At 33.7% G+C, this 20,580-nt stretch overlaps 1 protein-coding gene across 2 annotated transcripts in view; it reads left to right on the forward strand.

Moving 5' to 3' along the window:
* Positions 1–1,406: 1,406 nt before the first annotated feature.
* Positions 1,407–20,580, forward strand: part of capt (adenylyl cyclase-associated protein 1) — a 32,996-nt gene continuing 13,822 nt past the window's right edge. The window contains exons 1-2 of one of the 2 annotated variants that reach the window (XM_068770610.1): positions 1,407–2,205; positions 16,718–16,953. In XM_068770610.1, coding sequence (XP_068626711.1) covers positions 1,446–2,205; positions 16,718–16,953 — 996 coding nt within the window. In that variant the 5' untranslated portion in view covers positions 1,407–1,445. Of the gene's footprint in view, positions 2,206–14,890; positions 15,115–16,717; positions 16,954–20,580 lie in introns of those variants that run through there. The other variant, XM_068770609.1, reaches the window with a different exon arrangement.

Genomic DNA, 20,580 nt, shown 5'->3' on the forward strand with positions numbered 1-20,580 from the left:
GTTAGGTTTAAACTTTAACAGAGTAACGCATTTTGACATATATGCTGTTTGGTTTCACACTTTTAAATTAGCTAAACTAAAACATTGTATTGTCGTCCAGAAAATGTCATGTTGGCACTGGCCTCTAATAAAGAATACCTTTCGGTTGGTGATGTTTCTTTACCATACTGCCTCTGTGCTTTGTTTAAAATAATAAAAATATGTCTAAATATAATATAAGTATATAATATGTTAACTCTAAACGAATCTATTTTTGGAGAAATGAAGATTAGAATTACCCATTTAACCACATCGCGTGCTGTCAATTAGATAACTGTGTAAAAGTACTGGTTATAGAGCAAATAGATGGTGAAAGATCACTTAGACGCTGACTTAACCGCTGATCTGATCAAATTAAGTCTGTAAAGTAACAGAAGATAACTGGTGTAGGAACAGTCCATCATCGAAGCTTTTTAAAATGGATAAGAATTTCTGTGATAAAGAAAAATAATGAAAAAGAAGAAGAAGACAATGAATTGATTTTTTTAATACAAACACATTTTGGTCACCAACAACTAAACGTTTAAAAAAAAGTTTTGTAACAGGAATCTTTTACGAACACTAAATATTCTTAACAAATTTCATTTCACTGAGCCTTCCGTTTCGTGAACTCAATATCGAAGCTGGAAAAGCCCTCCGGGCTAACAGCAAAGGCGTCATCAGAAACAATAGATAGAATAAATTTATGTCTAAATGATAAACTTTTTAAGACTATCATATTTAATCGTTACAAATTACAGAGATAGACTTTAATCTGAAAAAAGATCTAATATTACATGAAAATGTGTGAAATTTATTTAATAATATTTTAAAGGGAACGAATGAATTGAGTCCGTCAATATTCGCTTTGGCAAGGAAAAGCCTACGGTCTGCAACATTTACTAACCAGTTACATAATTCATCTAGTCAAGTTCTACGCTCCTCTTACGGAGTTATTAATAATGACCGTTTTCAGTTCCCAAATGTTTGCTGAGGAGAATTTGTTTCGTTACATGCTAGAGAAAGCGAGTTGGTAATTGAAATCCTGTAACCTACATTGAGAATAATTTCGAAAAAGGAACAAGACAATAGCTGTTTACAATGTTAGCAAAGGACAAAAGATTTAGGGTTCCGTGAAGGTTGAGGGAACTGCGGTGGGCGGGCGGCGCATCCGCCCTGCGTCAGTGCCGTCAGTCGCCCGCCGCCGTTCGCCCGGCAGGCCGCGACGAACGCACGTCCTCTGACCGCGCAACAAAACACTCCATGATGGTCAAGGACCTCTTTCATCCACGTTGTAATGCTTAATTAAACATTTTAAAATCAACAATACAAATTTTAACACTGTTATCGTTCTTGTTTGTAAATTATAAGAGTCTACTGTTTTATATTTAAGAAGAAATTCATAACTTTACGCATTCTTTACAACTATGTTCAAAAGTTGTTGTCATCGACCGACAAAGAAACTGAGCAAGAGCAAATCGAAACCAGAAGACATGGCTTCTTTGTCCCATTCAAATATTCAAGAAACTGACGCAGGTGAATACAAAGAGAACGAATGCACTAAGAAAAGCGAATGCTTAGAAAACTGTAAGGAAAATGAAAACGAGAAAGAGGTTTTACTTAAGCTTTCACCCACAAAATTATTAAATCTCGAAGCAAAGAAAGTGTCACAGGAATCTGTTAATTATGATACAGAAATCGATGAAGTCGATCAGATGGTATCTAAGAGGGACTTACTCAAAAAAAGATATTCTGTAGATTACAAAAAATCACGAATGGATTTCAAAAGATTTTCTATGGACTGCACTCGTAATGTGGCTACTCTGGAAGAACTGGCGAATCTCGAAAAAGAGTTGGCCCGAACCAATATTGATGTGCGTCCAACAGGTAGACGAAAATCTACTGGCATTTTGAAATCCACCACGAGCAGCAATGACATAGGCGAACAGCGTCCTTTGAACGTGCAGGAAGTCAGTTCAGACGACGATGAGGTGTTTGAAACTTTAAACGGTAAAGCGAATAGTCAGGAGTCGGAACGGCCTCTGGACCCTCCGGCTACTCCTGTGGGCCGCGATGAATTGGCTTTAAGAAGACATAGGTTCTTTTCTGACCTAGTGTGCGCGGCGCGGGCGGCGGTAGAGCACCGTGTCCGATTTGATCCCTTAGGACCAGTTGTAGCAGAACCTGGTAAGTGTCGAAAGAACATATAGATAAAACTAGAAAAATATTGAATATCGTTATATAAATGGTACATTATAACACTGTTATACATTTAACTCGTATATAAAATAAAAGTTGCATACAACATAAAAAATAAGGACATAGTCACGGTTAATATTCAAATGTATAAAAATAACAAATACTCATGGATTTCTGAACATCGGCGACTCGTGGATACATACAGTAGCTGCTACTACCGCAGGTTAAGTTGTTCTAAAAAAAGTACGAACAACACTTGAAGTTGGAAAACGTCAACGAAAGTAATACCGTCAGAGGAATACCAGCATAACGAACATAAAAAACACTGTTATGCAAGGTTAACATACATAATTAATAATTAGTAAATTCATTAAAAAAACTACAATTTTGAACTAGTTTTATATATTTCGAATATATAGGATAAATTAAAAATTTAAACTATTTGCAAATAGAAGTAGCTCCGTGGAATGAAAATCAATGCGGGTTGCCTGATGCCCGAGTAAGCGCTCTTTTTTATTCATTTGATCCTCACTACATTTTGACTCTCGAGTTTCGTTTCCGAAATGCATAATTAATTTTTAATGCTTATCATTTCACGGCTTTTTATTAAAATCCAAACATTATTTGCTTAGGAAACTCTGACATGAATCTTCTTAATACTTAGATCTGACTTAGTACTTGATTTTCATTGAATTTTTCCACAATAGAGTTTTTAATTTATTTATTTGTATTAATTTTGAACTGTTGTACTTAATTTTAATTGCTACTCCAACAGAGCGATTATTTTTGGCTATGAAATAGAATAAAATATTTTTATTATTGTCGATATGTTAATTAAAATAATTGATCGTTGTAACTACGTACACTACGACCATGTGTGTTCCCATAGATGATTTACGATACAGAAATATAATCTATCACTTCTGGCCTCGTTTGCAAGCCCAGTCTCTCAACGAGCCACGGAGAGTGCTACGTTCGGTATTTCTTTACGGTATAAGAAATGAGGATATTCGTAAACGAATGAAAGTAGCAGACATAGTCAAGCAAGGCAAGTTGAAGTGGCAATAGGCAAGCCACGAAGCCAGACGAAGTCAATACCATCCGGTATTTAGGAAGTCCAGTACGTAGCGACAACCGTCTCGAGTCTGACATATCTGGCCGAACCGCCAAAGCCGCTACTATTTTTGGTAAATTGAACCAAAGAGTAGGGAAGTCTCAGGACCTAAGGCTCCACACAAAAGTAGCCGTCTATACAGCAATCATACTACCACTGCTTCTGTATGTCTCGGAAACCTGGTGCCTGTACAAAGATGACATCAGATATCTTGACGTCTTTCACATGAAGTGTCTCCGTGCCATCCTTCGTTTGAAATGGCAGGATCGTGTCTCTAACTCTTAAGGTCTTCGTCAGACTAAAACTGCTAACGAAGTATCAACTACGCTGGTCTGAACACCTAGTGCGTATAAACCCCTCTAGGTTGCCAAAGTCAGTCTTCTATTCAGAGCTTAGCTCAGGAAAGCGTAAACCTGGAGGACAATATCTACGCCACAAAGATGTTCAGAAATTATATGAATGATTTCGTATTAAGTAATATTCCGTTCATGTTATATTAAGAAACGAAGTCAAACAAATATTAAACAAAATTATATTTCTAGTAAAATTTCTTACTCGGCAGCGATGTAGTAATTTGATTTGTTTTAATTAGAAAAACTGAACGTTTATACCTTTGAAAAGGTTTTTAGTTCGTATCTATAATTAATGTCGAGTGCTTAACACAGTTTTGCGCGCACCTGGGCACGGTTTAAGTAAAACTGAATTGGTTTTGCAAATGCAATGTATATCAAACTTCTGTACGTTCTTTTTGGTACTGGATGAAAATCTACGATAAATTACTGGTTTGTTTTTTTTAAATAGTAGGTTAAAACTTTAACATATTACCATCGTATATGACATTAATAATTAATGATAATATTGTAAAGGTACAATAATCAAAAGCTTTAATTGTTAAACTTCTTTTTGCAATATAATTTAAAAATTTGAACACTTTTTTTTATTAATTTCTAAAGATAGAAGGTTTTTATTCAAAAAGAAAATTGGGTAGTAACTTTATAATACAAATTTGGCGAATTTGACAGTTCGCTTTGAACTTCGCGCGTTTGACCGTTCAAGCGCTAGAAATTCATATTATCGTGTAAAAGCTGTATCGGTCAGTATTTATCGATAACAAATTCGATTTCTTTCACATTAATTTATTTTTTTAAATGGAAAGCGACCGGCCTACAATTATGTGTCAGGTCTAGTCTGTCGGGACTTGTAGTAGAATGTAGTTTTTTTGGGATGTATATATATATAACAGCACTCATAGGCTGTTATGTATTGTTCGTAAAAGCAACACTACTTGTCATAAGCCGTATGTACTCGATATTTGTTTTAAAATAATGCTTTGTTGAATGAAAAATGTTGGTGTTTATTTTGAAAATAATATCGATTCCGCGGCACGTGTTAAACTGTTCGCTATTAATGTTTACTGTTCATGTAATTCTAAACATTTGCCGTTATGAAAGATTTCCTGAAACATTTCTATTATTGTCTTTCGCCATTTTGCATACATGTCAGTAAATTGTTTATCCATCTATATTTAAACAACTGCTTGATTGTTTTAATAATGTACAAAATTTTTAAGGTAGATTTTCAAAATTGTAAGTATTAATTATAAATTCCTTCGTTTAGTTTTTATTTATGTCCAGGGAAAATCAATTTAATACTAGCAATTTCTACTTATAAACGATACAAAATTTTGTAACGGTTTAATACAATAATTGTTCTTTCTTGCAAAGAATTGCATTTCCATAAAACACTATATTTCATTGATGTTCTATGCAGTTTAAAATTTGAATATTTAGAAGTTTAAATTTTTTTTTGTAATAAAGTGTTTAGCAAGTGATTTTTTAGAGAAAATATACAGTCGATCTCTCGATCCACAGTATATATAGGCATGTATACCATGAAAGTGTCCAGCGTGTTATGATTGAACCCCGATAAGTTAAAAGTGACTTATTGGAGTGTTGAATGTTTGGTATGTAATAAATTGGGCAGTGGTAATCTAGCCTTAAAGATCTGGGAATTGCGATCGTAGGTCGTGGGTTCGATTTCTGGACAATCTTATAATACGACTGCCACTGCTCACAAATTTTGAGAGGGGGGGCAGCAGCGTCCTTTGCGTACCATATTAACAGAGTGCGATCGTCAACCCGCATGCTAAGCGAGGCGATTATGATATATAATCTTATATATATATCTCTAGGGGAGGCTTACGATTTGCAGTAATTATTTGTCTTTTTTAATTGTTAATAACGGTAAAAAATTAAAAAAAAACCAAATCGTGTCACGTTAGTGTCAGTGATTTAAATCTTTAATAAAAATGAACTACGGCTGAGTTTATCTTTCAAAAAGCTTTTTTTGAAAACGGAATACAGAGTCCATCAGTCAATTATAAAATAGGCACATAGAGAACATATATACGATACAGGGTTAAAACACGTATGTATTCCCTGAGCTTGGACTCTTCGAAAAAGGAAAATCTTTTGGCGGTTTACTGTCTTTCTCAAAGGTACGTCGTGCAGGATTTCTCACAAAAAATAATGATACAGATACTAACAAATAGCTGTAATATACGCGTGTATTGTTAACGGGTACTATATTTTTACCAAACTGAAACACTGCTCAGCAATTATTGTGATGAGTCCGTTCGTTTGAATATTTCGGAAAATTTTTTTTTGTTTCCCTCAGATGTATTCACTAAGTTTTATCACGATAACATTTTTGAGAAGCCTTGGCTTTCGTTACTGTTTACCGGTAAAGTTTGGAAACGTATTATACATTAATACACTCGTTACCCGTTATATAGACTTGTACAGCAGTTCCGGACGGACATATAGTAATACCGGAACCGATATACTTCCCGTTAGGTAGTTAAGTGTACCTATTGTTATCGGTCTGTCGCAATCCAATAGAAAAAAAACTATTTCATAGTACTTATCGATTTGTTATAGTAAGTTTTCCACTTCCAACAGACCAAACTTAATCCTATCACATCTTTTATGTTTTGATTGTACCATGTGTCTAAGGAAAGGTTTTAATCATTTTCATACAAATTTTCTATGCTTAAAAAAAGTTCCTCGTGCCTCAAGAAAAATCAAAATGGCGGAGCTTATTTTCAGTTTTAAGCTTAGTAAAAGATACGACCTTTCATTTTGGTTTGCATAGAGATAACTATGATACATCCGTAAAAAAAACAAGGTTTTGATTCCTGAATATTTGATATCCAGTCTATATGGTTGGTTTTAGTATTAGTTGTTAAACGTATTCTCCATTATGTAAACATTGCTAAATATTCTCATTAAATTTTAACATGTGTTTAACCATCCAAACATTTACAGATAGGATACGATAGTTTCATTAAATCTACTAGGGTAAACTCAAACATAAATGCGGTATTTTAACGTTAAAAGCTTTAAAGCAGATATTCTATTTTTAGCTGTACACGGCAGCTAGATAGTTTGATTAAATACGTTTAAAAGTTTTCGTTAGCTGCTGCGTGACTAAATAAACTGTAATATTTATCTTTGTCGTTCGATTATTGGATCGTTAACTGTACAAACTTACAATAATTATTTCGAATATTAAGAGTTCCTTATAACGTCACTCCGCCATCGATGATAGGGTAGTGATGGCTAATCCCAAAAAACAAATTAAAAAATGTGTATGTCACGTATTTGTAAAATTATTGCTTTTAAACAAATAAATGTTTTAAAATATAATTCTTTTAAAATATAAATCTTGCTGCTTTTTACTTTTTTACTTACATTTAACAGTGGAACAACAGACACAATCGCATACTTCAATCTCCTGATTTTGAAATAAAAAATTGCAATTTGTGTAAAACCCATGCACTCTAAATTATTACGACGTTCAACTTAAACCGACTGTGTTTCTTTTAACACCGTCATTTGAAATAGAATTTTTGTCTATGTATTAAAATAAGTACTTTACGTAACTTTTATATTTTTAAAGTAGGAGACGAAGATTTTTTTATTTTTTCGGGTTCAGGAACTGTTTGTCTTCTCACCCTATTTGGGCTTGGAATTTTTTTTCCGATTAAGTCAATGGCATTCGTATTTTTTCCATTGTACCTGTGTATTTTGATGTTATATCTTAAAGATAAGTTCGACATTGTGTGATACATGTCAGATGTTGCATGAGTGCACGTCATCGAGGTGACTCACTTCGATGTTTCTGTTGAAGCCGACGAGACGAGTACACTCGTTCGGCCTTCGTCGTTTGGTTTAAAGAGAACGAGTGACCGGCACTCCGGTCGGTCTCTGTATTATAGAATCGTCCGTGGATAGCATCGTCCAGTCTTCTTCGGCGCACGCGTCTGCATGCACGCATACGTGTCTCTAATTTGTGCGTGACACAAACGTTGTGTTCAAACATTGTGTTTAAAGTGAATCTGTGTTTTTAATTCGTATTTTATTTCGAGGTAAGTTATAGAGTAATATTTATATCAAACATAATCGTTTTGAAACTCAGCATGAGTAATTCCAGAAGCGGACACGTAAATACGAACGTTACACATTGGATTATGTGAAACTATTAATAGATACATGCTTATTGAAGCTAAATTCATTTATTATATCACCCCTTTAAAAGTGTAACAGTGTTTATATTGTTTATTTATAAACATGATAACACTCATAAGGTAATGATATAGCAATGAGCAATTTACCACCGGATGGTAGTTAAAGCGATGTCATTCAACCGTTCCCGTTTTAAAAGATTAAAATGTTTGAATAATAAATTCAATAGGCATTGTCAAACGTTACTCTGTATTCCTATCGATCTTTTTAAATGAATGTATAGGCGATTGGAGTTATTTCGCATTTTTCAATCGTAAAATTACGGTGTAAATCATAAATGTGACGGTCTAAGTTAATTAAAGTTTTTAATACAAATCAAATCGATAAATCGCTGTCATTATTTTTACTAAAGGTTTATTGACAACACGTTTCTGACATAGGATCTGTTTACTTAAGAAATTAGTTCCTTAACCATAGATAATAAGTTTACTTTTCTAACACAAACCATTTTATTGATTATTATATAACAATAGCGTCTACACTCAGGATATTCGTTGTTTGAATTAGCTGTTATCTGTTTGTGCCCGCAATACAAAATGAATCATTTCTTGGACGATGACGCGAGCTAACGTTGTCTGTTTTGTTATTGGAAATAAAAATAACATTTCGGTAGTTTTAATACATAAGAATTTTAAACCGTAATAGATATTAAAATACGTTTTTTTTTTAAAAATACTAGCTGACTCGGCGAAAATCAAAGCAGATAACAGTCAATAAATAATTTTTATTATACGGCTAAACTTATGTTGTAGTGGTTTTTTGTCGATATTTTTCATTTGATAAATACCTTATTACAGTATTTATTATCCTTTTCGGTCAAATTTAAATGGTCCTGAAGTTTTTGTGTTATAAATCGTGTAAATTAACACGACTTTATTTTACGTATATAGATTTTGTTACATTGAAGTAATAACTAACAAAATTAAAAAGAAATAGAAAGTTCAATGGAAAAAGATCGCGTTAGAAGAATTTAAAATGTTCTTTACGTATTTTTAGTAACTAAACCTGTAGATAAATCCACCACGCTCCAACGGATTTAAACCACATTAAATGCGTCCGACAATATACGTAATCCTGTTTAAGTTTCACGATGTTTTTTGCTTCCACACATCTGGTATCTTTGTCTGTACGTTAACCTTTTGTATTATAACAAAAAGTCAGTGTAATGTAACTTATGGAGTCTGCTTAGTATTTTATATATTTATCTGGGTGCACAGAGTTAGCTCAGCGATGGAGAACTGAGACTTGCGATTGTAGGTCGGAAGTTCAATTCTCGGGTACAATCTTATATTATTCACTCTGTGCATTAATTATATAGGATTGTTATTGCTCATAAACAAGTTTTCAAAGGATACGCAGCAGCTTTCTCTGTGTGGTGAATCCGCCAAGACATCTTTGGGTGAGGCCCAGGCTTTGCAGTGGGTGTCTATGAGCTGAAACGACGACGATTACTTTATTTTCGCGGAGAACATCACATTAGATGTATATATTCAAGACCGGTCATCTTGACGATCTTTTGGGGAGGCATAGCTTACTGTATGCGTCTATCGGTTACTGTATTTCGTCATAAGGGCATCGAATTCAGTAGTAATAATAATTATCGATGTAGTGTTGCTTTTAGTATTGTGTTAGAAAATTATTTATATTTAATTGTAATTTACATGTATTTCCATTGATGTTCTTGTAATATAAATAATGATAATTTTTTTCTATGCTACGCTGGTTATATTTAATTTTCAATATCAACATGGAATACAAATATTTCCTTTGATAAAAATAGTGAAGGTTCGAATTTTGTTCGTGAAATGTGTCGCTTGACCTGGCTGGCAAATTTCCCATTCCTCGAATAGCGTAATGTATTAGAGTACTGAAAAACAAAGTTATAGCATATCTTATATATAGTTTCAATATTGCCTTATAGACGTCTATAAAGTCTCTCCAGTTTTTATTGGTCTCTAGAGTTATTTAAAGACGACGCCACCCTTTTATACTTCTGTCGTATGTAATAAAGTTTGGAACTTCATATCATTTCTGGGAAGTGGTAGTCGTTAAAAATGTACGAGTCACTTATAGTTCAAGGGTAAGAAAGTAGAACACGTTGAGAGGCCTATTTATTCTAACCTCCTTTCAACTTGCCTTGATAAGTATACTACATAGTTCGACAGGAACCGCTGAACCGTGCGTTAGGTAGTTAACTGTATAATATGTGTTTCTTGTTTAACATAATATGAAATACTCAATTTTCAATTTACACGAGTTGACTGATGACCGAACTGCTTTTTGAAAATAAATTTGAATATATTAAAGATTATACCGGCTTTCCCATAAATCAATGTCAAAGCCGGGTAATTTACACAGCTAACCTAACCCCAGAAAAATAATTAATAAGAATCACCAATGCTACTATTTTTTTTTAGATTATTGCCATACGAAAAAGCGAATTGATATTCTGCCGGTGACGTTGTTTCTATTACTATAACTAATTCCTACTTTTCTAATTTATTTAGAATGAATTGGATAATCTTTTAGTAACCGATAGACAAAAAATCAATGCAATGGCCTAATTGAAAAAGAAAATTGCACTTTTTCAAATCATATACTTAAAATTATTACTATACTTAGGCCGACCATTTTTAAAAAATCTTTTCAATTAATTTTCTAAGCATCTAGCGGATCGATTTCCGCTTGACGTTGAATTATTGGACAGTGCATAATATCGAATTTCCTTAGCTCTACATGGCTGGTTAGTTAAAAGGGCCACTTGTAAAGTTAAAATAAAGTAGTCATTGTGTAGAAGAAATAAAAATATTGACGCTTTATTAATGTAAAGAGTTGTTAATAAAGAACCTAAAGCAACATTCTATGTGATAATACACCGGTACATTTCCTGTACGTACTTACGACGTAGAGTTCATTTCCTCGTCTTTGCTAGTTTCCTTTTATAGTCGGCTTTGCAATAAAGCGTTCATTTTCTCTAGTTGTACTTTGTTTTTTTAATTACTATATATTGAGGTTTACATTGACTTCAGAACTTCGCTAATGGACTAAAGATTTGTAGGATTTCGAATCTGTATGCTATCAGAATCAGAGTGTCAAAACTTACTTTCATAGACTTATTTATTTGTCGTGAAATCATTTGGACTATTTTGTTAGCTCAGTTTTCCAACCAATTTGACTAAACTATTTTTAAATGTAATTTGTCTTGTCTGAACGTTTAACAAACAGAGCGTAATATTCTGTTCGCTTACAGTAAACAAAAGCGAGCTCTAACAGTTGTTTGCATGAAAGAAAATCAAATTAGGTTTTCTATGCAGTGAAACTTTTTGTAAATAAAATTAGCATCAACTAAATCCTTTATTAAAATATTTTTATGTAAACTTTCTCTTTCTTGGTAAGTCATCGCACTACTTGAAATAAAGGAATTGTATAGTTTATAAAACATATTTAATTTCAATAAAACACATTAGAAATTTATTACACTATATTATTTGTGTATAAGTTCAACTAATGTCATATCTATCTTTCTTGATGTCTAGATAGTATATTTAATAATGATTATTACTGTTCAAATTAAAAATATGTATAAAGCAATGGTAGCTCAGCGGTAGAGGATTAAGATTTGCTATCGTAGGTCGCAGTTTTAGATTTCCAGAATACGAACTTACATAATTACACACACACTTAAATTCACATTGTTTTAATTATGTCGGATTGGCACTGCCCACAAAAAAGTTTCCAGAGGATGGGTAGCAGCGTCCCCTGCTTACCATAATACCGCACTGCGATCTTTAACCTGCCTGCACGGCGTGGTGATTATTGTATATCTCCTAATAGGTATCTTTGAGATAGCCCTAGCCTTTGTGGAAGTCCATGTGCTGAAACGACTAGGACGACGATTACAATATTTGGGCGGAAACCATCGCTCGTGAAAGCCTTAAGGTTCTCGAGTGGCTACCACGAATCGGTAGACGCGGCTTGGGTAGACCCGCCACTAGTTTGACCTACGTAAGCCGTACGTTAAAGTCGACTTGCAAGTCGCTGGATGTGGGTGGCGCAAGATCGCTTATCGTACCTAATTTTCGGGGAAGCCCATGCCTTGCATTGGACTTCTCTGTCTTATATGATGATGAATGTATTTTGATTTCAGTGCATCATTGTGTAGGAACAAAAAGTATCAATCTAATAGTGGCTTTAGTATTGTGTTACAAAACTGTATATCGCTGTTCTGTTATGGGCGAGCCGTATCAGTAACTTTCGGGTGAACGCCCTGCTACTGCCATTACTTGCATCTATCTATAAAAATAAAAATGAATCACCGAATGTGTTGCTAAGCGCAAATATCGAGGACGCCATTGTAGAAATTTTTTTTACATATTTAATCAAGACGCGAGGAATTTCGTTATAGAGAGAAAGCTAGAAATATTATAAAATTTGATCACCTGTCAAATATTTGACCACAAAATATTATCAAACAGAAAATATCTTAATAAGTTACGTTTTAACTCTGATAAGGCAGAGAGTTTTAACCAAAATGTCTAATTAATGAAAAATCAGAAAGCATAAATTTACTTGGAAATTCCTTTTTTATTTATATATGAAACAATCACTTTAGGTTTAAGCAAAAATTCACCACGAGAGCCTAATGACAATTTAACGTTAGTGATAAAAACAAGTATGTAAATTTAGTAATGAGATTACGTACGCTTTTAGGTCGTAATGTTTGCAAATTAATCAATATAATTATATTACATAATCATGTGTTTTAAAGGAAAATAAAGCGCATTGTGAAATATTGTAATGGATCGTTGTAACTGCATTGCAGTTTTGGCTTGGCTTAGAATATAAATGCGGCTATCGTCCTTGTTGCCATTCATCTCTCATAGTATTGCACTTACTGTAAACATAACAATAGTGTACTTGCGCTTATGTACAGTCTAGAGGCGAGATTGAAGTCATATTAAATACATTTTCTATAGACAATGTTTGTCATTTTATTTTACATCGATTATAATATTAGTTTATTAATTTCACGCTATATCACCACAACAACCGATCAACTAATAACTATCAAAAAGCTGTTATGATTTTTCGACAAAAACCGTTGGCGATCACCAATTTTGATTGTGTTATGTTTCGATCTAAATGTTTGGGTTTAAGATTAAAAAGCTTTACTAATAATAAAATATCGTGATCTCTCACTTTAGGTCTTATTGACAAGTTTATAGTCACTCAACGTTCCGAATGAAAGGAATCGACATAGCCCAGCGTTGACGGAAGTTGACGTGGCGGTGTAAAGGCTAGATAGCGCGCAGTATAGATTGCCGGTGGTAGAGACCACGGAACCGAAAGCGCAGCGTAAGACGTCCACCCTCAAGATGGACAGACTTTTTTTAAAGTCGCAAAAAAATCTTTGAATGAATGCAGGCCGTTTTCAACCGGTAAAAATCTATGGAGTAAGCCTATGTCGCAAAGAATATTCAATCATTGTTATCGTAAAACTATGATCTCTGATGAAAAACGACATACTTTTAATAAAAATTCACTTATATAATAGATAAAGTATGACAAGAACAATTATAATAATGATGTATTATTAACTAACATTTCGTTTTTTCTTTGATTAATTCGTCGATGGCCTATATCCAAGTAGGACATAGGCAGTGGATGTTCTACGGTTGAAATGTTAATGACGAGAAATAAAAAATACTTCTTATGTTTCAGCGTTTATGTAATCAAAAATATTAAATTTTTAATTTATGGAAAATATTAGATAGCGCTAGAGCAATAAGCTTTGTTGAGCCAGGCGCGGTTCCGCCAAGTGTGCGGTGTTGTATAGGTATATACGAGTTGGTGCGTGGTGAGGTTATAAACATTTTATTTTATCGGTAATGAGTCATCGACTCCTGATATTTTTGTTATAAAGGGGCGTTGACGTAACTCCAATTCTTTAAATTACAATTATCTAATTTGTATACACAAGAAATGTAGAATATAGTTTGCATTATTATTTTAATGATTAGAATACGCACGCGAAGGTTTTCAGCATTTATTTATTTTATTTAAAAATATTTTTTAATACATTTCATCATCATATATATACATACATCGATATATATTTGCCTAAGGTTGTTACCTACCACAGAAATTATTTAGGCGGTTCTAATCTCTAAAATCTAAGTCTCACTGACAAGCTTACAGTCAAAAATTTAAAAAAGTTCGAATCAAGTATGAGGAGATCCGTCGACGAATAAAAGTAACCACCACAGCACAGCAATTAGAATTGGCAGTGGCCATATAGCACACAGAGCGGATGGCCTTTGGAGCCTTGAGGGTCTGATGTGAAGACCACGGATCAGTAAGCGTAGCGAAAGACGTACACCAATAAGCTTCGGTAAACACCTGACGTAGGCCTCTCCCAACCGATTTTTGGATTGGGGATCTAAGAGGGAATGCAGCAATGGACAATCGTCGGCTGGAATGATTACGCTGAAATTAAAAGGAACATTTTAAGAGATTCTTCCTGCGCATGAGTCCCACATAGTAAATCGTCTCACTTTCACAAGCATGTATATTTATCCATCTTGTCTTCGTTTTCACAATAACACAAGTACAGACACAACAGAACCTTAACTTCACGTACTCTAAACCGTAAGAATTAAAATTGTGCGGTGTCTTGTTGTTTTGGTCATGGAATGTTCTAGGTGCCGGTTTTTGAACGAAATTTTGACATCATTAATTTATATTATGATTTAACTGAAGTTACTAGATAGCTGTACTTGCATTCATTCAATAATAGATAGCACTTAATATTCATAATAATACCGCGTAATGATGTAATTGTTGTTTTTCAGAAACGAGAATGAATAGGCACACGTAACGCTTGCATTGTGTGCGATTTATCTGTGCGGTAGTCGATTTAGTCAGTTTATCGCGTTCCTATCTCAGGTGACGAGTCTTAGATAGTGCACGTCCAAACATCACATTATATTCTTTTTATTTTGTCTATACATTTGCCAGTTTGTACTATTCGTGATAGCGTCTTTATATTGTACGGTGCTAATTGGTGTTATATTAATATGAGTAGTGACAATATACCAAATATGAGGCATTTAATAAAAATGTTCGAAACCCGAACCATTATCGAGAACGCGTGCACCGGGGAATCGACTGACAACGACATGGCCGGAAAGTCTGACGGTGTGATATAAAATTTATTGAATTTTACACAATCTATGTACAGAATGATTGGTTATAAATTTAAAAGCTTTAAAGGGGTAAACGTATAGCTCATTTACTGTCAAAGTTTTAGAAATAATAAATAACGTAGTGATGAACATAGTAAGAAAAAGCATTTTCAAAATTGTGATTTCTACATCTGTACCAGACTTTGTACTTCCAGAAACAATTGACCTTTTTACAGGACGACTGGAAATAGGTGCAAAAACTTTAAAGTTTTTAGTTTCGTAACCATTTACTCTGTGTAATTTAGAAATATTTTTTTACGTATTTGACATGTTTGTAAATGAATTGTACTTCATGCTATAAAGTAACTTAAGAAATACACAGTACCTCCTTTTAAGTTTGAACTCTATTGTTTTTCTAATTTGTTATTGTTTATCCGGTCCATTTATATGTTACAGTATCAACTTTCCATTTTCTATTCAAATATTTCGATTAAGCGACGGTTTGTGTTAAAACGAATTAGATAGAATTGGTTTAATTAAAAACATCAAGTCGTCAATTAATCTTGTATTTTGTAAAAAAGTGTATGAATGTAGTTAGTGCCGGTCATGACATGACATAAATTTTTATGTAAATGTACATAGAATTAAAATTCCAATTTCTATCTACAAAAAAATCCTTTTCCTGGGGAAATTAATTCTTAACAGCAATAATTATGTTTCGGTCGAATAACACCAAGAGTTGTGTGTAAAATTCCGTAGAAATTATGTTATTTTAACGCCAACCGCGAATGAACAGTTTTCACAACCGGTTGTTTATTAATTTGCTGGAGTCCAATAACGGATTTTTTGAATATAAAATAGTTTCGAGCAGATGGATTTAAAATAAACCTAAATAGTTCCTTTCTTTCTTATTTATTTACTACACACTTTAACTATGGCAAGAATATGTTGGTATGTTATAATGAAAACGGGGCCAATAATTATGACGAGTTTTTTTTTTATTTTACTGCTACCGTGTACTTGGGGCGGTAGAGCGCAAAGGGCGTTTAGTCTAAGACCTCTTTTAAGGTAGTGAAGCTTGAGTACTCTCGGGTCGTTACATACTACTTTTTTACTGTATTGGAAGGCTGCCAAACCACCACGAGGAAGCCGCGCCATGGGCTGTCGTTCGTTTAGCATTCCGACACAAGGGTCTGGGAGGACTTGGCATCGATTTGATCAGTTGTTATTGCCTGGCTAATAACATCACTATTGAAAATAATTCGGAAAGCGTTAGCGCTGGAAGATAAAGTGGCGAAAGAAACTCTAGCAAATATTCTATCTAAGATGGCCGTTGTTGTATATTTGTTGTGCCTTGTGATATATGATCCGGCCTCGATTTTAACGGGATTAGCTGGTTCTCGACGGTTTCGGGAGAAGTTTTGAAGTAACTTTGCCACCACACTCTTATTCGTGATAAAAAAAATATTTTATTCTTCAGTTATGTTCCAAAGCTAATAAACTTTTGAAAGAAAGTTTTAAATACATCTGTATTTCCATAAGATCGTTCTTATACATTTTATATATATTTATTATAAGAAATGTTAAGTTTTATTTATGTTATAATTTTGTTACAGGCAGCGAAGGAGAGCAGTTAGCCGCAGGTAACAACCCAGCGGCCGACTTCGAGGCTCTCATAGAACGTCTGGAGCGAGTGACCGCGCGGCTCGAGCGACTGCCCGTGTTCCACGTGCGAACACCCTCACCGCCTCCGACAACCCAAGCAGAAGTCCCCGCACCGTCACAGGACGCCGAGCAAAAGATATCATTTGAAGACAACATGAGTGTCAACGGATACCAAGATTTGTTACAAGTAAGTTTTCTGCGGCTCTTTTAAACTAATGTGTTTTGTTGTCATTAAAATAGAATTGGCTGTAGTAAATAGTAGTAGTGCAGAAACTGTCATAGTATATAGTCAAGTTCGTTGAAAGTACCTGGACAAGGGTAGCGCAAGACAGGTCATTGTGGTAATCTTTGGGGCGGAGGATCTATGCCTTCCAGTGAGCGCCTATCAGCTGATATGATGATGATGACAGATGTTGAGTTTAAAGCTGATTCTTACGAAGCGTCCTTCACAAAGTTAGTGTGGTTTGATTTATTACAACCCTAAAGCGTTGCATATTTCGTCTATATATACGTTTGAATCAATTTTGCTGTAGAATGTACGGAGTGCACGGAGACATATATAATGACATAGTTATTTTTATTCATGAGATTCATGATCGTTTAAAGTTCTGTTCATTTCACTATATGAAATATATTTAAATCAAAGATTAACTCAACTAAAAGTAGGTCGGGCAAAAATTTGCGTAAAGCAATTACATAGACAGGAATGATGAAACATAAATCAAAAGTTTAATTTTTCGTTAGGTTCCGTAACAAGATGGGAACGGAATTGGGAAAGTTAAGTAAATATAATACGGTATATCTTTAAATAGCAATTATTTAAAAAAAAACGAAAATCAATGGTTTTAGAAATAATAAATAACGTAATAATAATTGATAACTTAAAAAAAACCCGTTTCTAAAATTTCTACATATTAATATTAATTAATATCTACTATACATTCCTGCAGACTTTGTACTACTAGAACTTAATGATATGTTATTGGTATCTAATTTTAGTTAAAACGAATTCACTTTCACAATATGTATGCGTTTATATACATAAACAAAACATAAAACGTTCCATAACTGAAATGAATGTTTCGAATATGAAATAAATGATATCGTTATTCTTTTGTGAGAGTATCTTTCTGTCACTCTTTTAAGTTATTTATAACTAAAGGAGTTATCAATGTAATTAATGGAAATTTGTATTACTAATAATATAATGTACCTTAATGAAATGTTCTCAAATGTTATTTTTTAATTTACAATTTCGGTGAGTGTTTATAATGGCTAATAATCTGTATTTCAATTGATCACTGATTATAATTTTATTATCCAAGCTAAAATTTAAAAACATCGTTGCTGTATAAGGCCAGTTATATAGTTCCATCATCGCGCAGACTCATTAAAGTATCCAATGAACATTGAACTTACAACTTATGATAATGGTTTTATAGATTTTATAGAAATAGTCATCATAAGAAAAAGCGGTCCCCGAAAGTTATTCAAGGCGCGTAGCCTATAAATATTGGGAAACGCTCGAGTAAAGCCAATATTTAATGTTGCGTCGCGAAATTATTTATCGAAGTCTTGACTGTTAAAATATAATGTAAAGTACAAAGAATATTATTAATAACAATTAATTTACTCATGGTTGCACACAAAAGCAATTATTCATTATCTTACTAAGCGTATCACAACCACGTAATCCATCTAACCACGTAAAAATTTTCAGAATATAATATCTCTTCAGTACGACCAAATTTGTTGGCGCACATTTGTTTTTTATTATTCATTATTTATATTACATACTTACAATTCTACACTTAAAAAGAATCACCGATAAATTCGATATTAATAGCTTCAGTTAATAAAAAGTATTCTGCATAAACATTTTTTCTGTTATATACGGCTCATGCGTAAAATGTCAGATAAACGAGTTATATCCTTTATTCGGGTAAATATCATAAGGAACTGTCCCCAGCCTTCAACCGTCCATTACTTTTGGAATTTCGTAAAATACTTTCTTAGTTGACCTATACCCGGAGCAGTGGTAGCCAAGCGATACAGAACTGAGACTTGCGGGTTCGTTTTTCAGGATAGAATCCTATATAATAATTCACACTTTGTGAGTTAATTATATGGCATTGCCATTGCTCACAAATAAGTTTCCAAAGGATGTGTAGCAGCGTACTCTGCGTACCATAATATCAACCTGCGATCGTCAGTCAGCCTGCCAAACGTGCGGATTGTGGTATATCCCCCCATAGATATCTTTAGGGGAGGCCAATGTAACATGGCGTCTATGGACTGAAACGCCGATTCGGCAATAGGATTTTTTTTCCAAATTTCAAGCCTCGTAAGCCTTATAGCTCCTGAGATATCCGTGATAAATCAGTACAGAGATGGAAATCTCCAGATTTATGTATTTTGACCTTTTATGTGCCATGCTCAGCTTTAGTCTTTCCAATTTTTTTACGCCCCGCTATGTAACATACATATTTTTATATTAAAGTGAAATGGTTAAACTCGTGTTGAGTCCACTTTTCGAATTGCCCTCCTTAACAATCAAATTGCCCCCTTCTGTAACGTGGGACGTTGGGAAACACCGATCTAGATAAAGATAAGGCATCACAATCAAAATATGACCACATTATTGCTACAGTCTTGCAGTGTACAAAATGGAATATTTGTTTTTATAAATAATCATTGTTTGTTCTTCAGATATTTAATTTAAAAGTAAAGCGATCCCTCTGAAATACTTTCAATTATTTATTTTTTTCTTTTACCCTGACAGGGCAATTACTTCAGACAGTACGAAATTTATCGAGGCAGTTCGTTGTGAATTAATATTTGGTTACTGATAGGCTAGTATTTACAGTAGTTACGTCATTCCATCTATTATACACAAGGAAAATAACAATGCATGAAGTAAATATTTATGTTCGATAGAGTACTGAACCGAAATAAAATATTTGTTGATAAGAACTACAATAATATATTAAAATTGTTTCAATTATAATTTCATCGACAAGTATGGTTTGTTGCTCCTAGCAATGTTTAATTTTCTTTTTTACTATAGAATTTATATGATATAACTTCCGACGATATAGTTAAAATAGGAATTCGCTTAATGCGGGAAGCGCAAGACCGGTCATGGTGGCGATCTTCGGCTTACACGATGCTGATGATGATCATTTAGTATGAGATAACGCTGGGTAACGATAGAAAAATAATGGTAGTTTATGTAAATTATATTAACTTAGTACTAAATTTGTCGTATCAGCTCACTACAAGGTATAGTCTTCCTCCAAAAATTGCCACAATGACCGGAACTTAACTATGTTGACGGTCTACCTAGTGAGAAGCAGAAGTAAGGCGCATCTATTGCCTCTTAATTTGACAAACGCCACTTGGCCCAAAGCCAGCACGAGCAACGTGTCCCGCCCGCTGCCACTTCAAACAACTAATTCTTTGAGCTACGTCGGTAACCTATTACTTAAATCATTATAAAATAATAGGTATAATTACACGTCGAATTTAAGATCAAAGAGAAGCTATTATGAGTCAGTAGTAAATCGAAATTTTAACAGAAACATGTACGTTTTCTATTATTTTATTGGAGATAAATAGACAGTCAAATAAACAAAATAATGTTTATAACTTAGGCGACAGATCGATATTCGAATTTCATTTTAATTTATTTTGTATCATACGCCATCATGGTCATGGATGTACATTTTTAATGTACATCCATGACTATGTATCAGTGTCAAAATAAACTTTTTTTTTTTTTTGTATTGAAATTATTTATTTGTTTTTTTTTTTT

Source organism: Battus philenor, unplaced genomic scaffold (assembly GCF_028537555.1).
Source record: "Battus philenor isolate CCGP_79_NKW_IND1 unplaced genomic scaffold, ilBatPhil1.0.hap1 SCAF_3, whole genome shotgun sequence".
In the NCBI taxonomy this organism is placed as follows: domain Eukaryota; kingdom Metazoa; phylum Arthropoda; class Insecta; order Lepidoptera; family Papilionidae; genus Battus; species Battus philenor.